At 49.2% G+C, this 20390-nt stretch overlaps 9 protein-coding genes across 9 annotated transcripts; 4 read left to right on the forward strand and 5 right to left on the reverse strand.

Moving 5' to 3' along the window:
* Positions 1-139: 139 nt before the first annotated feature.
* M437DRAFT_85309 (uncharacterized protein) lies at positions 140-810 on the reverse strand (the record flags this gene model as incomplete). The annotated part of the gene is made up of 2 exons (XM_041028272.1): positions 140-547; positions 601-810. 2 exons carry the CDS (start codon positions 808-810, stop codon positions 140-142), a joined length of 618 nt encoding a protein of 205 aa, XP_040878887.1.
* Positions 811-1557: 747 nt separating this feature from the next.
* On the reverse strand, positions 1558-2089 carry M437DRAFT_66820 (uncharacterized protein; the record flags this gene model as incomplete). The annotated part of the gene is made up of 2 exons (XM_041024825.1): positions 1558-1763; positions 1864-2089. The coding sequence occupies 2 exons, from the start codon at positions 2087-2089 to the stop codon at positions 1558-1560; spliced, it is 432 nt and encodes a 143-aa protein (XP_040878888.1).
* Positions 2090-2499: 410 nt separating this feature from the next.
* M437DRAFT_66821 (uncharacterized protein) lies at positions 2500-2847 on the forward strand (the record flags this gene model as incomplete). Its single annotated transcript, XM_041024826.1, has 1 exon — positions 2500-2847. The coding sequence occupies one exon, from the start codon at positions 2500-2502 to the stop codon at positions 2845-2847; it is 348 nt and encodes a 115-aa protein (XP_040878889.1).
* Positions 2848-3981: 1134 nt separating this feature from the next.
* Positions 3982-6165, reverse strand: M437DRAFT_15266 (PLC-like phosphodiesterase; the record flags this gene model as incomplete). Its single annotated transcript, XM_041018803.1, has 4 exons — positions 3982-4150; positions 4566-5062; positions 5123-5594; positions 5648-6165. Coding segments are annotated over 4 exons (1656 nt in total), but the record flags the coding sequence as incomplete, so codon positions are not given.
* Positions 6166-6706: 541 nt separating this feature from the next.
* Positions 6707-7038, forward strand: M437DRAFT_50554 (uncharacterized protein; the record flags this gene model as incomplete). The annotated part of the gene is made up of 2 exons (XM_041022028.1): positions 6707-6780; positions 6837-7038. 2 exons carry the CDS (start codon positions 6707-6709, stop codon positions 7036-7038), a joined length of 276 nt encoding a protein of 91 aa, XP_040878891.1.
* Positions 7039-10100: 3062 nt separating this feature from the next.
* Positions 10101-11015, forward strand: M437DRAFT_50979 (uncharacterized protein; the record flags this gene model as incomplete). Its single annotated transcript, XM_041022107.1, has 2 exons — positions 10101-10324; positions 10442-11015. 2 exons carry the CDS (start codon positions 10101-10103, stop codon positions 11013-11015), a joined length of 798 nt encoding a protein of 265 aa, XP_040878892.1.
* Positions 11016-13207: 2192 nt separating this feature from the next.
* M437DRAFT_51032 (uncharacterized protein) lies at positions 13208-13792 on the forward strand (the record flags this gene model as incomplete). The annotated part of the gene is made up of 3 exons (XM_041022114.1): positions 13208-13246; positions 13341-13593; positions 13761-13792. 3 exons carry the CDS (start codon positions 13208-13210, stop codon positions 13790-13792), a joined length of 324 nt encoding a protein of 107 aa, XP_040878893.1.
* A 749-nt stretch (positions 13793-14541) lies between these two features.
* M437DRAFT_66825 (uncharacterized protein) lies at positions 14542-15192 on the reverse strand (the record flags this gene model as incomplete). The annotated part of the gene is made up of 1 exon (XM_041024827.1): positions 14542-15192. The coding sequence occupies one exon, from the start codon at positions 15190-15192 to the stop codon at positions 14542-14544; it is 651 nt and encodes a 216-aa protein (XP_040878894.1).
* Positions 15193-16578: 1386 nt separating this feature from the next.
* On the reverse strand, positions 16579-19676 carry M437DRAFT_76042 (uncharacterized protein; the record flags this gene model as incomplete). Its single annotated transcript, XM_041026539.1, has 2 exons — positions 16579-18879; positions 18930-19676. 2 exons carry the CDS (start codon positions 19674-19676, stop codon positions 16579-16581), a joined length of 3048 nt encoding a protein of 1015 aa, XP_040878895.1.
* Positions 19677-20390: the final 714 nt, after the last annotated feature.

Genomic DNA, 20390 nt, shown 5'->3' on the forward strand with positions numbered 1-20390 from the left:
GTACATATTATACTTTTGTGTAATCGTGATATTTCCCTCCTTCCCTCCGATGGAAACCCTGCAGCAAACCAGCTGCGACGCTCATGCAAATGCCATGTATGCAGTAAGATACAGAGTCGTAATCATTAACGCTCATGCTTTACGAGCGGGAGTTCTCGGTGGCGATGTGCTGAGCCTGAGCGGCAACACCGCCCTTCTCAGTGTGACCGTGAGCACGCTGCTCGCGGCTGTGAAGGAGGTTGGCATCGTCCTGGGTGATCTGTGAAGGGTCCTTGGAGCCGACCTGGTTGACGGCCTGCTCGAGGTTGCGCTCCTTGGTAAGATGGGACTGCTCGGCAGGATCCAGAGGGCCGGTCTTGGGTGTAGTGCCCTTCTCGTTAGCAGCGGCGAGACGCTGAGCGTCGGCGGAGACACTGTCCTTGGGAGGCTGAGCCTGACCGGTGGCGCGGGCTTCACGAGACTTGAGGTAGTTGGCGTCGTCGGCGGTGATGGAGCTGGGGTCCTGCTGCATCTTGCTGAGGACATCCTGAGCAGCGCTCTCGAAGTTCTGTGCATGCTTGTTAGGGATTGCGATGTGTGCGAGGCGATGCTTGAACATACCTGGACCTTGCCGACCTGGCTCTGCATCTGAGCAGATTCAGAGCCCTTGACGGGACCGTTCTCTTCCTTGGCGACGGCCGAGATGTCGTGCGAAGAAGGAACCTGAGCAGCCATTATAGTTCTTGCGTGGAATTGACGAGTGAAAAGAGATGAAGGTCTTGAAGCGGTGTTCACGAAACGGAAAGAGTTCTTGATGGGTTGGAAAGACATGACGGAGAGAAAGAAGCAGAGAAGCGCTTTTATGTGTTGTTCAAGCGAGTTTTCCGATGTGGCAGGTACGACTTATGTGACTTCCTTCTACAATTTTCACCTACAAACGACTTGACGGAGGCCAATATATGCATATCTGATTTCAGCATGACGTGTTCGGGAGGACAGAAAGTGCAGGATGAACGTTTTCCCCAGAAAGTGGTGACGCTGAAGAGCCTCTTGATGATCGAATCGAGCCAAGGGTTTGATGATCGCGATCTATCCTATTTTGCCTGCAGTCCTCACCTATTCTTTAATATTGTCTTTGCTTCACATCATCATCGATATGCTCAAAGCGTAAAACTAGTAGGTAAGCAGCGTGTGAAGAGAATGTGATTTTCGATTTCGATATGTTTGCGAACTGCATATACAATAGGTAAGAAGATTCCGAGGTCTCTTCGATGCTGCGTTTTTTTTCTTCCCCGAAGCTCCTTTCATCACGATACAATAACATAGACACTGCTGTAAAAAATGCTGTGATCAAGACAAAGGAAACCATTCCTGCTCACCTCCTTTTTTGTCAACAATTTTCAGAGGTTTCTTCTCAACTTGCACCTGAGTAAAAGACGAACGCCAGCAATGATGCATTGCGCTCAACAAGGAAACAACAGAAATCAAACGAGTGCCAAAGAGACAAGAAAAACGGATGAGCCCAGACAACTGGGCTAGCCCTCGGGAAAAGGTCGACATCCGGAGTAGTACACACGCTCAGGACGAAACCGTGGCTGCGTATTCTCGACTGCGATACCGCGAGGCGCCGTTTCGGTCGTCGAAGTCTTGAGCTTCACGAAACGTTGCCGGAGGTATTCGATGTCGATTTTTGACTGCTTTGGTTGCCTTTGCTGCTGCTCCAAGGAGTCCGAGGACCTTTGACGACGCTCTGTGCCGAGCCATGTCAGCCAAATTCACTTGTGCTGTGCTTGGAGAAGTACATACCTCGCTTGAGTTGCTAGTTTTGACGGCCACAGGTGCATCTCTTTCCAGCGATGACATATCTTCCACAGGCGCACTGACGAGTCTGGACCTTGTTTAGTCTGTCAGATCTTTGGAAGAGGGAGGGGATGGTGCTGACAGCGCATTCTCTTACTGGTGCAGGTCGAGAGCGGACTCCTGGAGTCGAAGGCAGTCCAAGCTCGTTCTGACCCTCGTGCCATTCGGTTTGCTCATCGACAGCAATGACGAGGTCGTCGTGCTGCTTGAGCTGGGCACGCTGCTGGATGTGGGCGGTGTTGCTAGGCATGGTTGCTGAGAGCGAACGGATGCTTGAAAGAGTGATGTGGATAGGAAGAGGTGATAGAAGAATCAGGCACAGAAGGTAGGTGGTTGATTGTGTGACAGAGTAATCAAATGCTTGTGATGCTGGTGGATGAGAAGTATGTTGAAGCAGAGGACAAATACCCTTCTTAAATACCTTCAACTGCATACCTCGAATGATCTGACTTGACCTTTTGTGATAGACTTTTTCTCCGACTCGACTGATAAAGCACCTCGCATAGAGTAACCCTGCATCGTTTGGCGCTGCAAAGAGCCTCACAATCTGAGCAGTCTCGAAAACTAATGAAAGCAGTGGAGCACCCCCCGGCTTCTTGCTCAAGTGCAATATTGGTGTTATCGGACTTGCGGTACAGAAAAGAGACGACGAGTAACAAAATGTCTAAATACAAAACCAGAAAGAAGGGAAAGGGGACCTTGTGTGTACGCGGGCGCTTGGGCAAGAGCAGACAAATTATCTGCCCCACGGCTATCCACTTGCGGAACCCTCGAACGTGCGACGATGGGAGGTATACCCACAGGGAACAGCCATCAGGTGTAGCCTACGCTAGCCACATACATTGGCTCCTGCACCTTGATATTCTAAGAGAAGCAGCAAGGAAGCAGCAGCAGCAGCAAGTAGCAAAAGTCATTCCACCAGTTCCTGTGTTTGCGGCCTGCATCTTCCGAGGAGTCTTCGAGTACCGTGCCCTTCTCAAATCCTGGTTCTGCGTCAATGTCATCTAGGAACGGATTGCATCGGATTACCGACAGATCGGTACGCCAGACATGGCGCCCGCCCCGTCCCTTCCGTCAGCTGCCACAATCGGAGCTATATCATGTTCCCCAAAGTACCCTGAGTAGAGGTGCAGGACATGAAAGGTAGGCAATGAAGTGACCAAATTCCGTGGTTTCGAAATGTCAATTACCGCACTGCAGTATTCGCAGGGAAGTGATGTCGGAATTAAAAGTCAGTGCGCTGTATGTTTCCAAGGCTTTGGTGCTTCAAGGTTGGATTACCCGGCTTTTGACAATATGTCAGATCGAGTCGCTTGAGCAACGACTTAGCTCCTTGCTGCTCAGAATTGCCCATGCGCCATGGCTTCGCCGACTGTCAATGTGCAAGGCACGAGGAACTGATCTATCAACTATCAACACCTCGTCAAGATTTTCCTTCCACTTGTTCAACATTGTGAAATGGTAAGGTGCGAAAACCGACACAGATGAATTTGTCGCTCAGAGCCAAGTCTCAGTCTCAATGTCATCTTAATCTATGCTCAAGAAGCGCCTGTGGAAGCCTGCATCGAATGTTGTCTTACCTGTGACATGTGAGCAGCTGAATACACACGTTGGTACAAAAGATGGTCGCATGCCGGCAGTTTGTTCCGTTTTTAATTCGTCATATGTGCGTGCCTCATTCCGATTGTACTCCCTCGTCCCCAGTCCATTGGTACCATAGGCTCGGTAATCTCGATTGAGTAATGCGCCGTCAAGATTAGATCTTTACAAACTGCCATAGTGCTTGCATACTAAAACCTGCGTTATAACCATGCCTTACATGCGCTCAGAGGTACGAGAATAGCGCTGTCAAAGTTTTGTTACATTGGGTTCGAACTTTCGTAGGTCGCATGTTCGTGACGGGCAGGACTCGTGCAGTTTTTCAAGATGATGCGACGATACAGCGATATTCATGGGCGGTCAAAAGAACTCGTACGCTCGACACAAAACCCTACGGGCGATAGCAGTCCACATTAATTAAATAATGAAACGGCACGGGTGACCCTTGATGGCGTGTCGGAACGCTACAGTCAGACTGCGATTGTGCCCGACTCACATCTCAATCAAGAGTCAGAATTTGTGATTCCGCAGGACACTTTACTCAATCTCGAGTCTCTTGCTTATGCGCACAAGCAGCATTCCGTTGGTCTGCTGACCTTCGCAGTCATACAGACGTATCTTTTTGATACCTGTCTGTAGCCTGGACAATTTGAAGCATGCCCATGCTACTAGATTATCGCGGCTGAAAGTGTCATCGTCCATGACCTTGAACCTGTTATGACAAACGTGTCAGCGAATGAGCTAAAGAAGCGACAAACGTCTGGGTAACTAGATTAGGTAAGAATGACAGCGAAGTATGCATAAAAGAACCTGGGTGACGGGTCCGTGAGTCTTGTGTGGAGTCTGGTACCACGCAGCTGGTGAACCCGATTGTTCGGATGATGCTGCCATGAGCAGTGAATTGAGCATGCACATAACCGTAGAGCGCGTGCGGTCCTCGTAGAAGCAAGCGACTGAGCGTTTCTGGCAATGTCGCATAGACTCGCAACAAGACACAGCAACTTTAGTCTGCGGACTTCTCAGATCGCAGCTTAGCGGTGAACATAGCCATATGAAAGAGACGGGTGCAAGCAGCGCTTGGGTGTATATGACAAGTCTCTTTTAGACAAGGGCGAGAAATCACTTACCTCACAAAGGTCAGCTCTTCGGCAACACCGTCGACTTTGAATTGGAGCACTTGGCGCCTAAAATCTGGCGACCTGCCAGCGGTTCCAACTTGCGTGACCGCCTTGATCTGTCCCTCCTTGGTGGATCCTCCTTCGGGTAGAGACCCGCCATTGATCTCTTCCATGTCCTCGATGTGCAACTCGGAGCGGACATAGAGGTGGAGTTTCTCGTCAGACGGGCCGATATCCTGACCAGCCAGCAGCTCGATCGTCAAGTCAAGTTTACCACGGTCGAGTGCCGTGATCTGAGATTGAGCTCTATGGAAACTTCGGTAGCCGTCAGGCTTGAGCACCCAACCGCCCGTCCCGTGGAACATCGCTTGGTTGAGCATGGTTGCCGCATTTATGTATTGCCAATTGAGAGCGACAACCTGTGCACCCATACGCCAAAATGGTGCTGGATCTAGATTACTCGAGGATACACGAATGCCTTTGGGATAGACTCTCATGAAGAAGCGCTGACATGTCATATATTAGCACAACATTAGCACAGGATAGTCCACCGCGGAACGACATACCTTGTTGTGCCTGAACAATGCAGAGTGATCACGCTTGTGTACCTCGATGATCTTTGACTCGGATAAGGAGAATACGTGATTTGGAAGCTTGGCCTCCGGTTGATCAAAGTCCTTGAAATGGCACCCGCGGGTGTAGACACCCATGGAAGCGAGTGCTGCAATGATGTGACTTTTCTTGACAGGCGCTTCCTGAGCCCCAAGAGACTCGTCCTCTGAACCCGACTCAGGCTCTACGTTGCTTGACGCAACACCTGGCACAGGTTTCTGTGCGGCGATCTCGGGAGCTGTGTACTTAACTTTAATGAGTATCTTCTTGCGCAAGGACTCCAAAGTTGGCAGGGATATCTCATGACCAGTCACTGCATTGAGTTCAACCAGGTATGGAGCCCACAGATCTCTTATAATATCAACCATGATTTGTTGCTGAGCGGGACAAGTGTGAACCTCAAGACTGACAATCAACGGAAGATCACTATGTGACAGTGAGTACTTGAGCAGTCGGATGCATGTTATGTGCCATTGTACCTTGTGGCAAAAGCGTAGTCTCGAATGGTGGTGCAAACGGCTCTGAAAGATATCTCTTTGGTCGCGGTGTGCCCATGAAGAACACGTGGCTCGGTCCTGGAGACCGTCCTGCGAAGACCTGCTGATGCCACACCTTCATACTTAGGCGGACTGGACGCAGATGCTTGCTTGTCTGTTGATCTAGTCTCAGGCTTGGATTTGGCGAGGCCGATCTTTTTCTTGAAACGTCTGCTTAGCTTCTTAATTTCGCCTTCGTTTTCAGCGTCGCTGTCGCTATCGGCGGACGAGTCCGAAGTATCAGAGTCGGGGTCATGCCCATCCCAGACATCAATCTCGACGCAGCGGCAGCCTCTTTCAAGGACTTTCTGGTAAGCCTTTGTGCTAGCCTTGCCATAGAGCTGGTTTCCCCACAGATAGGTATTGTGACTGCTTGAGATAAAATAGTCCGTGAGAGGGTGGGAGGCATCCAAAGTGACAGGTGCCATCGCATCAGCCTCATCGGAGCTAAGATATTCCAGTAGACGATGGGATGCTTGATCATCACTTCCGATAGTTTTGCCCTCAATCTTGTCCAGCTGGGAAGACTCGGCAGCGAATTCTTTGACATAGTCTAGAATGGCCGGTGACCAGGACTGAGAATTGATAAAGTCCATGTTGGAGATCAATATCGGAAATCAGGGGCAGCGAAGGGGAATGTTGTGACAGGGCAATGAACGGATAGGTAAGGGCGATAGTTGCGTGAGGAATTGAGTGGTGGTAGAAGATTTGATAGACGAGTCAAGTCATGGTGTGGAGAAAACAATGGAGAATGTCATGTCGTGTCTGATGTGCTTGGTGCTTCCTTCCACATCAATCCTGTTTCGACCCACCTTGAAACAAGATGGACACTTCACCGCTTGGTCAAAGCTGACAGGTGCTGATGTCCAGGCGGTCAGGGTCTCGGCCGCCAAGAACTGGAGAAATGTTGCGTCATGAGCGATCAGTCAATGTCGCCGCCAGCGTGCCCTTGGTGGTCGTCTTCTTCAATCTGAACTCCTCTTCATATCAATCATGGCATCCATGTCAAGAAAAGAAGCAGAAGCTGAGGTTAGAGGATGGGGGTTTAACCACGTTTTTACTTGGACCGACGGCCCGTAAGCCTCATACCGATCTTGGTGCATGGATGGTACGATGACTGACCTGTCGCAAGCAACGCTCACTACCCGCCTCACACACATGCCGGCGTTACAACACACTTGGTTCTCAAAGGAAGCCTTACTCTGAGTTATCCTGATAATCCCAATCCAAAGAAAGAGCAGTGCAATGTCGGTGACAGATTCGACGTCGACGCCAACAAGCGCCATGAAGTGTGGATCGGCCCCGAGGGCTGTACCTATGTGATTGGAGAATGATGTATTTTCAGCAGATGGGGTATTGCTTGAGCTGGTGTAAGGGACTGTTGGTCTCTGCATCGTGTATCCTTTTGCGACCATCGGGACACTACTCAGGCCAAAGGAGACACGACTTTTTTCGAAACGCTGCAGAAGTCTTGTCTGTGAAGCACATCTGGCTGCTAAGACTTGTCGGCGAGAAATTCTTTTCGCTGCTCCGTCAATCTCTGATCACATCTTGAAGAGATCAAGAGGATAAACGACACTTGCCGGGCCGGTCACGGTAGAAATGTCTTCCGAGTCCCGGATCCCGAATCCCACTGACAAAGGCCACATCGAGTATCAGGCCAAGGATCTGCACTGTCAGATCCCAGAGTATGTTGGAAAAAACTATAATGAGAATTCGAGAGTTTGGAGCCTTTGAAAATGTCAAAACAGGGAGTCTTGTACCGAGTAGCTTTTTTCATGCGACAGGACTTCGATCTCACACGTGCTCATGACAGTCAAGATGGTGAGCGATATCAAATACAAAAAATCAATTCCCGAATCGGTACATATAGACGAGAAGCAGATATAGATCTATGGTGCCTCGTTGTGTTGTGGCTGGCTGCCTGCTTCGATACCACAGTCAGTGGCTGGATACAATGATGATGTGGCTGTCCTGTCTACTCTACTTCAATCGCAGGCTTATATTTTGATGAAAATATATCAACAGTCTTCAGCTCAACGTTTGAGGAGCACGATTTTGAAAAACGCAAAACTGCAAAAGTTAGCAAGATGATTACCGAGACCTTGATCAAAGTAGCAAAACCATATTCTCTTTTGGAATATTCAAAAATTGTTGTCTCAGAGTCACGATGGATTTTATAGAGATAAACTTCAGTATAAGTGGAGTTTAACGGGCGCCATCCACTTCGGCCCGCACTACTTAAAATCAGTAGCGTTTCTGTAGTTAGCCCAGAAAATCTCATGATACTCCAGACCATTTCGGAAGTTTTTGTCTATCCTTACAGCCTTGTGAGAATGTCTTGGTCGCGGAAGTGATGCAGTGGTCCAGACAAAAGAACCGAGACTCTATCGAGGAAGAGTTCCTATCGAGTAGTGGTCGACGTATGTGCTTCGCTTGGTTATTCCAGAGGTTTGCTTAACCCTGATGTTGAGTTGTAAAGAAGATATCAGCCACAACAGCCCGTTGACATATCAATGACCAGGGAGGAGAACTTTAACACGCCGGAGCGCAAAATGTGATAGGAAGATCGTATTGACCTTCGGGCTTATTCCCTCTCAATTTTCTTGCCATTATAGCAGATTGCTCAGTCTGAAGGATGATCTAGAGAGATGCTTGAAGCTCTAGATGGTGACGGTTCGTCGCTGTATCATCCCGTGGCTGTGCATGTGGACTTCAGATCTTGTCTGGACACATCTCTGTCTCGCAGCGGCATCCATCGCGTCAACGTCGGAGCGAGAGGTGGCCGAGCTCATCCGTTGCCGGATAGAGACTCGATAAGGATCGTTCCAACGGCCATCCCTCCGAGTGGAGTATACTGGCCGCTCTTGTAACCAAGCCCTTGACCCTGAAGTTTCGAATAGGGAAGGATTTGAGACTTATGACGTTGAAATATTGCGAATGTCTGAGAAAATCCCATAGGCGAAAGATAGAGCATTCACAACGGCTCCCAAAGCATGGATAGCAGGAGAAACGCAAGAATGCGAATTGATCCGAAAAGCCAATTGATCAGTCAGCCTCAGAGTGCAAGGGTCATCAACGAGAGAAAAGATGCGAGCGTTGGACTGGATCAGGAGGAATGCGTGCGAAACCGGCGTTCGAGGTAATGCGATCTACCGAGACTGGCGAAAGGCTCTGTGGACGTAAGAAGGGGACGAGAATAGCGCAAAATCGATCATGGAGCGCGACGAACAGGTTTCATGTACGGTGCACTCTGGTGATAGGCTACGCGGGCACTGTGTAGGAGGCCTGGAACTACGCATGACCGGTGAGATAGCGATCTCGTTCAGATTCCATGCAGTATCTCCATCTCCGGTGCATAAGACTAAGTGATACTTCTATCCTAGAACGCATAACAGTCGATCCAGGAGCACAGGTGTTTGCGCATGTAGGCGAGCTGAGCTGAGTCTGAGGGTGTAGTGCAACGTCTTCTCCTGTACAGCGATATCCTTTGCAACAGCAAATGGCACGGCAGTTGGAGACAAATGTCTGGGGAAGGAGCCAAGGGGATGGGCCAAAATGCAGTAACGGCTGCAAAACTCGTTGCCAAAATCCTTTGATCGGGCTCACGCGCCGAGGCCAAGATCTGTGACCAACGCAACCCCGACCTTTCCTGGCAAAGCTCGCCTGCAACCGTTTCTCCTACACCCTCATCGCTCCTCTTCGGGGGAGAGGGATTTGGGAATTGGCAACGGCTTTCATTTGTTCGCTCGATAGTTGGCCGTTACCGATTTGTATGCCTACGGAGAAGACTGGGCCACATCGTCACTGGCTTCCAGGGTACAGTATGCTTAGAGAGAGCCGCATGAGATTGATTCGTCTCGTACGAGATCTTCTGTGTCCACGAGACAGCCAGAAATAGAGCCACATTCTGTGTGAGTGGTGGGTAGCGCAGATCACTTCGTATACACTTCCAGGAATGGCGGTTGACGTGCGTCTATTTCAATTCTAGACATCCAGAGCCGGGTTGTCTAGGAGAACCAAGGCGAAGTCCACTCATTTTTGCACCGTTTGTGGGATTTGCTAATAGTACAACGACCTATGTCTGATAGACATGTTCCACATCAAACGTTTGCGCTTATGCTTCGAGATGCTCTCCAAGGGCTTGCTGTTTTCAACGGCCAGGGAACCGGCAAGGCAGATGATACGGGCGTTTTTTGCACGTTGTGCTTTGATATAAGAAAGAGCACATGTCCTCGATCAATATCTCGTTCAGCAGCGCTCGTTCTATCATCTTCACAACAAGTTGTCAACTCTCTTACGACCTTCAATCCAACGACCAAGGACAAGCATTCCAACAACATTAAACGACCACTAATATCTAATCACGAATAACATTTCTCACGACATAATCAAAATGAGCGTCACTGTTCTTGCCCCTACCCCTGCCCTCCCCCCAGTCAGAAAGGGATCCATGTGGGGAAAGATGTTCGGCAACTTCAAGATGGGCAGCGAGGTTGTCCCTATGGAGGACTCTGGCATGCTTAGCCCTACCCTGCCTGCCGAGAAGATCAGAATGACCTCAGTCTCAACTGGCATTGAACAGAAGAGACCCGCCTACAACCGCAAGGCATCAGCCGTGTCCGCTGCAGCCAAGGACACTCGCAGCTTCTCTGAAAGCTCACCATCCAAGAGCCGTGCATTCAGCATTTCCAGCCGTCGTTCATCCAAGAACAGCATCAGAAGCTGGTTCAGAAGTGCCAACCCTGACACTGACGCTGGTGTTCCTGCTGTTCCTGCCATCGACCGCAAGTTCTCTCAGTTCTCCATGTTCAGCAGCCACAACCCCGATTCGGAGTCGGTTGGTAGCCTTTCACCTACCGCTTCCCCCACCGCCTCTCGCCGTCCTAGCTACGTTCCTCGTAACGCTGCTTCCAGCTTCCTTCGCACTACCACTCCTCTCAGCGCTGAGGAGAAGGCTGAGGTGTGCCGTAGAGAGAGCATTGCCGAGCAGCTCCCTGCTCCCACCGTTTCTTTCAGAACCAAGTCTGTTTCTTCCCCCAAGGCTAACAAGCCCGCTCCTCTCATCCTCACCACTCCCGCCGCTCACGGCCTGCACAGCATGGAGGGTGTTTGCGAAATCGACGACGACTCTTCCAGCTTGATCTCTCCTCGCGGTGGTACTTTCTCTTATGCCTCTGCTGCTCCTTCGCCCGCAGACACCATCATGGAAGATCCTATTGAGGCCCAGGTCGACTCTGCCAAAGCCAGCCCCGAGCTCACCCCTATGAAGAACGAAACCACAGTCGTTGCAGTTGAATTGACATGCTAAGATCACCACCGTGTCTTCGTCTTTTCTGCAACACTTTAAATTTCCTTCTCTCTTCATCACATCATCGGAGCATTATAGACTGGCACATCTCACCGCGCGAAGGGCATTGCTGGACTTCAGCCCTCGTCTCATCAAAAGATTTGGTCGACACTCGCATGCGAGTCCACCGGACCAATTTCCTTTCTCGTCTCTTTTCCTTTTCGTATTCTCTATTTCCTATGTCTACATCAAGGGTACCTCATATACACAGGACCGGGAATTTCATGAAATTGGCGTTATCTTTTTCTCTTTCGAAGGATTAGATTTTTAATATTCTTCTGTATCTACGAATTTCTTCTATTTCAAGAGTAAACATCTTCACAAACAAAACTATCTTCCAAGTGTGTATGTTGCTCGGCTGTTTCTCCTGCCTCGTCGTCATTGTTTTCAACGTCACAGTTCCCAAATCTCCTCCTTGACAAAGTACTGCGAACACGAGAAAAGCCGTTTCTTGGACAGCCCAGCTGAACGTCAACGTCCTGAGTCAATCGATATTAGCCAAAAACAGCCACGCACGCAAAAACAAAACCGCCACAGGGATTTGTATTTTCTGCCTGCTCATCGCGAGCAAGGCCGTTTCTTGCGATCTTCATACATAGTCAGCAGACCACTTTGATTGTTTTGCTTTGTGGGAACCTCTTCTGCCCCAAATCTCCTATACCGGCAATGGCACCATGCGTTACGTGTAGAATCCCACGAACTGCGACAACAATGTGCCGAACGTCCGTGATAACAGCCTTACGCCGATTTGTTTTTCCCTTTTGTTTGCACGTTGTTGCGATAATCTTGATTGCGTACCCCAGGGGGTTCTTCAGGTGTGTCTGTGTGCTTTGCTGACGAGACTCGCTTGGGTGTAACAACGTGAACGGTCTTGCATGGTCGATTCTGCGGAGAGTTTTGAGTGTGAGTGCTGATGCATGCGACGGAGATATCGGGATATATCCTCTGCGCAGAAGAACAGCGCAGTGGTTTAGTAGCTGAACGAAAGACTCAGCTTGTCCGTTGGTGTTGCTTTCGTGTTGCTACACGACAAGCCGAGCAGGTATACGAGACCGAAGACGACTACTTGCTAAATATTCATTTCTATCGTCTTACCACTCGCGATAGTTGAAGCGAATACCTCTACAGAAGATGCAGCTGTACCCGGCGACCAGGTTTTGTCAGTCTGCAGTATCAATGCTCGAGATGCATTGCATTAATTCATTCTGCAAAGACGTTTTTAATGTTCAAAGCGCGTCACAGATCTTACAGAAAAGTCGAGAATAGCAGTACGATCGACACTAAAGAGAGATGCAGCTCGAGCAACGACATTCAGTGCTGTATGCAAGATGCGATGGTCTGTTTGGTGTAAAGACGTTGCTGAGATCTTGCAGAAGGTGTGGGTGGTGTGCTATTTGTGGAGGGTGGGCGATGCTGGGCTGCCGATGCTGAAACTGCAAGCGATACTGTGGTGGTGATAGTAGATATTTGCATTCATCAACAGCAAGTCAATTCACGGTCTCAATCAAGGTCATGCACGGGAAGCATATCTATAAGTGATGTGTAACGATGATAATTGTAATGTCTATCTGGTCTATAGAGATCCCGTCTTTCAACCCTGAAATTGCTTCTGCACATGCTGGGCAAGTATCTCTATACTTGTGATATCGATGTATGAAACTGTAAGCTCAAAGTAAGCAAATGTTGTGTCTCAAAAACTGATGTGATGAGAAGGATTTGAGGGGTTGTTGTCAGATGTCTGTTGCTGTTTCACCATGGATGCACCGGTCAAGGTGCGTAAGAAAGCCATGCATGTGTAAAGCATATAATCATTCGGGAAGAGGGAAGGTGTGAGTGAGAAAGTGCTTACCTTACTGTTTGATGGGAGACTGAATTCCTTCGACGTTCGCGCAAACCAGCCTCCCAGAACTGCCGTCCATAAGCGCACGACGCGTGTCAATACTGGCAGAAGGCTGTAATATAGCACCGTCTGCAGTATTCGCTCGTGGTCGCGAAGTTGTTGGTTGCAAGCCTGCGCGAAGTGGAAAATATTTATCGTTGCTGGCAGGATCGGCAAATGCCGTCTCCCGAGCGCGATGGCCGCCGCAGTCCATCTCGAACATCATCGTCCATAGCATATCCCAGGGCCCAGTAGCATACACCGCTCGCCCATCATGGCAGTCGCAAGAACACTAGCTCTCAGGCTCATGGAGGTATGTTCTGTTCATCCCCTCCTATCTTCCGGCTACCGCCCATACCTTCAACATTACCAACCTCAAACTTTCGCATCTCTAACATTCTACACAGACCCAATGCGCCATCTTCAACACCACCTACAACCCCTCCGCCCTCCGCACCGGCAACAGTGTTTTGCGCCAACGCCTGCGCGGTCCCGCAATGGCTGCCTACTACCCCCGCCGCGTAGCCAGATTCGCCGACCTGCAAAAGGCATACCCTGGATTCGAGACCTATGACGACTTTGAAGAAGACCGTGTCGAGCACGTCCAGATTTCCAAGTCGAGAGGAAAGGGTGCTCCTAAGAAGAAGAGGACGGCTGCTGGTAAGTTTTGTCGCGGAACGAGGAAGAGGAGGAAGAAAGCTAGGTGGAAGAGGAAGAGATGGAAAATGCGTCGGTCTGGGAGAAGAAGAAACAGGCATGAAGATGCAAGAGAGACAGAGAACGTGGTTCGCGAAAGCACTTTTGCTGACATTTCTGCGCCCACACAGAATCCAAGAAGTTCGGCAAGAAGAAGAGGTAAACGATTCGCACTCTGCGAACCTCTATCTTTTGCAATATGTCCAATACTGGGGACGAGGCCAAGAGCTTGTACAAATACGTATTTACGGGGTTGGAAGCAGCGACAAAAGAGCATTGGGGATCAGCGGCTTCTGCTGCATCACGAAAAAGGCGTTTCATGGAGTTCATCTGGGCAATGGAAATTCTACCACGGTCGACGAGTGTACACATATCCAGCAGCGAGAAAGCTTGCACTGTACAAAATATCATCTTCAACCATCACATTACAAGACTGGAGAATCGTAGGGAGTGCATGTGTCTTCGCAGAGATGCTCGGTATTCAGCGATTTCTGGATGCAATGCAATTTATGGCGCATCAAAGTGCTCGAAGTCATGTCGAGTTCTTGATCAGCGGAGAGCTCTACAGGGTGCGATGCTCTACCATCTAGCATATCACTAGTCTCGTCTCAATAATCACAAACCTCGACAATCTAGGTCTTACAAGAAATCAAGAACGGCCCTTGAAAAATATCGAAAAGGAGATATATCTGGTTTGACCTTGATCGTTGTATTTGTATCTTGATGGAGCTATCTCCTATCTTCGCCGTCACCACGCTTAACTCTTCGGCAGTTTCCTAACTCCCAAGACTCCTGATGGACAATCTAGTTGAACCCACCCAAGAAACGAATCCTTCGCAACTCTTCTGTTTTGACAAAAACCAAGACAAGTACAAAACCGACATCTCAAACCCTTTTCTTTCTTCCCTTTACTCAACCAACCATACTCATTCCTCCTTTACTCCCAAACTTGACCTTCTCTTCCAATCCCAAAGCCTCGTACTCCTCCTTCCTCTCCTGTTTCTTCTTCTCCTTTGCCTCTTGTTCCTCTACACTAGGACTTCTTCTCTGCATCTTGTTCTTGGCTTTACTCCACAACGACGATCCAGCCGAAGAAGACGAAGATGCAGAACTCTTCCGCCCTGAAGGTGCCTCCTGAAGGTAGGGTTGGGATGAATGGCTCATGGGCATGGAGAGATATCCAGCCGTTTGGTATTCAAACACATCGAAAGGCTTTTCTGGTGGTTGCGAGGGTGCAGCGATTGTTGTTGCTGAGCTGAGCACAGAAGAGGAAGTTGCTGTTGTTGCTGTGCTGGATACAGAATCCCTGCGTTCTTTTTCTGACACCATGGGAAACTTGATTGTTGAAGACTTTTTGCCGAAGAAGGCGGCTGGATATGAGGATTCGAGCTCGGCGTGTCTGGGTGTCATGGTTTGTGGTGACGAGGGCTTTGATGGTGTTGAGGCAGGCGTTGATGACGTGGATTTTGTTGTAATGGTCTTCTCGCCAAACATTGTCAATGTTGTCTTGTTGTTTTTCTGAGATGGTAGGCGATGACCAAGAGTACCGAAGGACATAGACATGTGAAGACAGTCACTGATAGATGAGGTTCTAGGTAGGACTTTGTTGCTCTGCTAATAATATAGAAAGAGATGGATGGATATGATAGTCTGACCAGATCGAGGAACCACAATACTTATACCTTGTCCTGCTTACGCAGGTATACAGCTGCCTCACAAGGCCGCAACACAAAACAACGCAAGCAAGTGTAAGCTTCTCGGTGATGGTGTCCAAAAACCACTCACTCACCTATCCAATCCCTGCAATGCCCTCAAAATCCTTCCAAAGCATCCCTTCATCCCCACACCAAACACAGACACCGCTTGTACCGCAAAGCAAGCCACATACCCATGTCAAAACGGTTTCTCAAGTCATCGCCAATCAGCTTCTTACAGTACCAGTCATCACAAAATATCGAAATCAAGGCAGTAACGAACATGACTCTTGTTCAGGGTTTGCAAAAGGTGCATGTAACGGAAGTTACTCAGGCACCAAAAATTGCCGCGTTGTGGTTGGTCAATTGGATGTACCTGGGGATGGTTTACCGGTTTGTGGCTTGCATGCTCCCCAGGCATCCGAATTGTTTGTCTGCTTGGAGGCTTACATTGATGGATACAGTATATGCAACGCCGCAAGGCATCCATATTGCGAGATTGAAGATTTGCTTTTTTTTTCTTTGGTCGGTTGTGATATCGGCACAGAACGAGAAAGTCAATTACCCAGGTGGGAAGTTTGCAGAGTGCTATTGTATGTAGCTCAGCTGCATGCTTTGTTTGGCAACTTAACGTCATGATCGAGTCTTGCACAATGGATGACTGAGCTCTCTAAAGCCGTTTGATGGAAGCTGAAAGCATGCTTGCGATATTCGGAGATACCGCATTTGCAGCGAACCAAAACAAGAACAGAATCGATTTGCGTGTTAGTGATACTAGGCAGCATAGTGCATTGTCAACATGGACAAAGCGATGATGACCGAGACTCTCCGAAGACAAGGTGCAAACAGTCTTGTTCAAGCTGTTTGGAACCGAGATGTCGCGAAGGCTCCAAATGGAAGGTGCAGCAACGCAAGTCGCTGTGACCGAGTCTCATCAGCAACCAAAGACAGGCAATGGACGGAAACAAAAAAATATCAGAGACGAGAAATTGTGAATTCATCTGTCGACAAAATGTGACACAAACAGTCTTAGATACAACACAAAGAAAAATCGAAACTCCAAGGAATGTCTGAGTTTCCTCTCCATCGATGCAGAAAGGGTATGATAAAAACAGATCTCCTCCCTTCTTTCAGAAAGAGACCAAAATCGCTAAAGGCGCAAGAAGCAAAATGAAGATAAAAAATCCCAACCCTTCTATTCTATTGTATATCTTTTGTTTTTGTTTGATTTGATTTTTGCAGAGAGACAAAGTGCTTAGTGGAACCTCTTCATCTCAAAGTCCTCGGCAGGAGGGTCGCCGGGATGCAATTGTGGTGGTCCGTCAAGACCTATTGAGTGGCCTGCTGTGTCGGCAGTGTGCCCTGTTCTAGGTCTTTCTTGACTTTTTCTTACGACGTTACTCTCATTCGTGCGTGTTCTCCATGCGGCTCCAGATACGAGACCGCTGCGTGGATCAATGGTGCTTGCGACGTTGGGAGAGTCTTCAGGAATGTCGGCCATGCCCTTTTCCATCATGGCTTGCTCGTCGATAGTGTTGCCGCGGGCGCGGCCGAAGAAGCGGTTGCGGTGGTGAGGACGCGAGGTTGTGGATGTGTCTGTGGATCTGCGGGCCAGACGACCAGGGCCGATGTCGCGCGAGGTAGAGCGACCAGTGTCGGTCGATCTATGTGTGTCATTTGACTTTCGGACGCGGTTGTCTGGAGATGGCGAGGTAATGCTGATAGGAAGGCGTGGCTTGCGCTCTCCTTCAAACACGTCACCAGCATAGTTGTTTGCTGCCTCTCCACTCGTACCCAGTGAGAAGTCAACACGCTTGCCCATTTGTGCAAGAGTTTCATGACGACGAGCGATAGAGCCAGTACGGAGGATAGATCCGTTACGTCCAACAGGACCTTCAGCAGGAGCGACAAATGGTGGGTCGTGATGTTCGCCTTCCTGCCAACCAGTCGGGTTGTCAGGATGACCATTGCGACCAATACCGGGAGTAGCCTGATGAGGGATATTTTGCATGTATACGGGGAAGGACTCCTTCTGGCCAGGGAAGCGCATGCGAGGACCTTCGATACCAACCTCTTGCATGGTGACCATAAGAGCGCAAATGAACTTGTTTCTGCGTGCAAGACGAAGACCCTCGTTCTGCCAGTTTGACTTGTAGAAGAAGATGACATTGAGAGTAAGAGAGTGGACTTCGGTGACTGCGCGGAGTTCGGTGAGAATGTTGCCCTGGTACTCGCGCTTTTCTTGCTTGACAAAGTCGAGGAGACGGTTGCGAAGAGTCTCAATCTGCTCCAGAGTAGTACCGAATTTGATAACAACAGGGACGGCTTCAGCGAGACCACCTGAACGGCGCTGGTTCAGGATGAAAAGAGTGTTGAGGTAGCTGTTAGGTGCCTGCACCACGTGTCCCTCCATCTTCTTGAATTCAGTGTAGAGAAGCGCAATCTCCTTTACAAAGTAGTCGTCACCAGTCATAGTGGCACCAGTATTTCCGTAGATGGTAACACGATCTCCGACATCGAAAGGATGCTTAACGAAGACGAAGATGATGGACTGCAGAACTTCAGTTGCAGTTGCCGAGAAAAGCCATGAGAGACCAAGCACAGTAGAACCAGCTGAAGTCAGAACACCAGCAGCGGAAGTCGAGATGAGCGAAATGAAAACTAGGATGGTAATAACGGCAACCAGGAACATGAACATGTCGTCGAGCTTGCCAACGACCGAGTCCAGGTCCTTCAGCGAGGCAGTGATAGACTTGCGCTCACGACCAATCTCAACACAAACAGCTTCCAGTTCCTCCATTGAGATATCGCCGTTCATATCCTTGTCGAACATGGAGAAAGCTGCTTCAGCTTCTTCGTCGTTGTCGAAGGCGTTCTTCAAATCGTCATTGTAGACAGTCTCGGTCTCGGGTCTAGCGAAAGTACGGTAAAGACGGCGCGCAAGGACTTGACTACCGTTGGTGGATCCCAGGAGCGTCAATACAACTTGGTGAGGGTGAGTGCTCTTTGCAACAGTCCTTCCAGTGAAATCGCCTGCCATTTTGCCCGCGACATCACCAACCTTGTTGAAGATCTCCTTGGTCTGTTTCTGAGCTTCTTGAAGATAACGACCAGGGGTACGAGCACCAGATTCCGGAGCAGAGGGTTGTTCGAACTCGGAGTCTTCCATGGCAATTTTAGCTTTAGAGAAAGTGTAAAGCTTGACCAGACTGCCGATTTGGAATTTGTTCAGCTCAATACGATCAGCGTAAGTGCGCAAGTGGAAGCTGATGGCAATGAGCTGGATAATGATCTTCTCGACAAAGTTCAAAATCGTGCCGACAAAGATTGCCACAAGGACCTTGTTCATGGTTCCCATCCAGTGTTTTGTATCATGGCTCCCGTTAGCCTGATGATTCTTCATGGTCGGCAAGAATGAAACTTCAACACCAAGCCACCAGAAGAATAGAGTCGCGGGAAGCTCGAGTTGCTTGCCCATATCACGCCATTTTTTGCTGTTGTTGGTAAAGATAGTAGAGACAAGACCGATAGGATAGGGAAGGCATTTTGCGAGAAGCTATTCACGTTAGAGAGAGGCAAGTCAGTCATACAATTGATTGAACTTACTCTACCCGCCCAAAGCGTGAGCCAAACAATCTCCAGCCAAATCATGAACCACATGAGTTCAACACCTCCAACCACAGCATCTGTGGCAGGACTGACAAACGCGCCGATCAACAGCGGGATCAGAAGGATCAATACCACAGGCAGAATGTATGTGAGATAGCGGACCAGGAAACTTGAATGATGGATTTTCTTGACCAGCTTGGAAAACTTGCCACTAGGATCTTGAGGAGGCTTGTACATGGCAGCCTGCTCGTGGATCGGGTTTGTAGCAACATCGAACTCATCAATGTCATCCCTCCTGGAAGTTTGACGACCCATGTGTGAAGCACCATCGTTTGTTCTGACATCGGCATCGCGTGACACTTGTCTTTCGATCTTGAGTAACTCCAGGTCATCGTCAAGTCGGTTGGCCATTTCTCGTGATTGCGAAGGCGATGTCATGTCGTGCAGTCGAGGATGATAGTGAGGATCGTTGGCAGTGTCTACAGTAAGGTGGCTCCCCATGCGATGCACGCGAGGATCGATAGGCCCATCACGGTCCTCATCGTGATATTGGTGATCTCTGATGTCGCTGTGATGGCTGTGACTGCTCTGGTCTCTGTGGTCTCCAACGACTGTCCCTTCTTCGTCTGAGGATCGTTCGCCGTGGTGAGGATGGCCAGTCTGTGGATTAACGTTGTAGGACGGCAAGTGATATGAGGGTTGATGATATGTGGGTTCCGGTCTTTCGTCGTTCGGTGTTGACATGGTGTATACCTCTTCTCGAGCAAAAGGTCCAAACAATCACAATAGAGCTGTACCAGGCAATTAAAAGTTCGCTCATTCAATGACGTCTGTGGTTGTCGACTTTTAGCTTTGGTTCGAAACGTGCGTCTCCCAAAGCGTTCGGCCGGATCACGGCAAGTCCGACTTCGATCAACACGATATGGTAGCGAATGTAGAGTAACCCGCACAACGAGTGTAGGGTTCGTTCGAGGAGGGGATGTTCAGTGTATGAATGAGAAACAGAGGAGAAAAAATGGAAGAAATGAGTAAGCAGAGGAAAGGTCGTTAGACTAGTTAATCAGATCAACATGGGATCCAGGAACAAGGAACATCTGCGAATTGACAATCAAAAAGATGTGCGAGATGCAGAGGACATGAGACGGGTCCGGACCAATCGATTGTTGACGATGGACACGACAGAACTGTGCTGAGTGCTCACTGCCTTCGCTGATGGGTGTGCTGCGAAAGCATTGGGACTGCCAAGTCTTCAACTTGCATCATCTTCAACCGCCAGGTGGAACCTCCGTCCCCTGTTGCGCGTTCTCATGTCTATTGTTTGGGTGTATGATCTTTTCTATTTGCGGTACCACCTGCGAAGAGGAAGGGCCTGCAAGATTGAGCTCCAGCAAGGGTCTTGTCCCCAGAGCGGTAGAGCATTTCATCTTTGCTGCGCCTCTATTCACGATTCTGTCCGAA

The sequence above is a fragment of the Aureobasidium melanogenum genome (genome assembly GCF_000721775.1).
Source record: "Aureobasidium melanogenum CBS 110374 unplaced genomic scaffold scaffold_13, whole genome shotgun sequence".
Lineage (NCBI taxonomy): Eukaryota > Fungi > Ascomycota > Dothideomycetes > Dothideales > Saccotheciaceae > Aureobasidium > Aureobasidium melanogenum.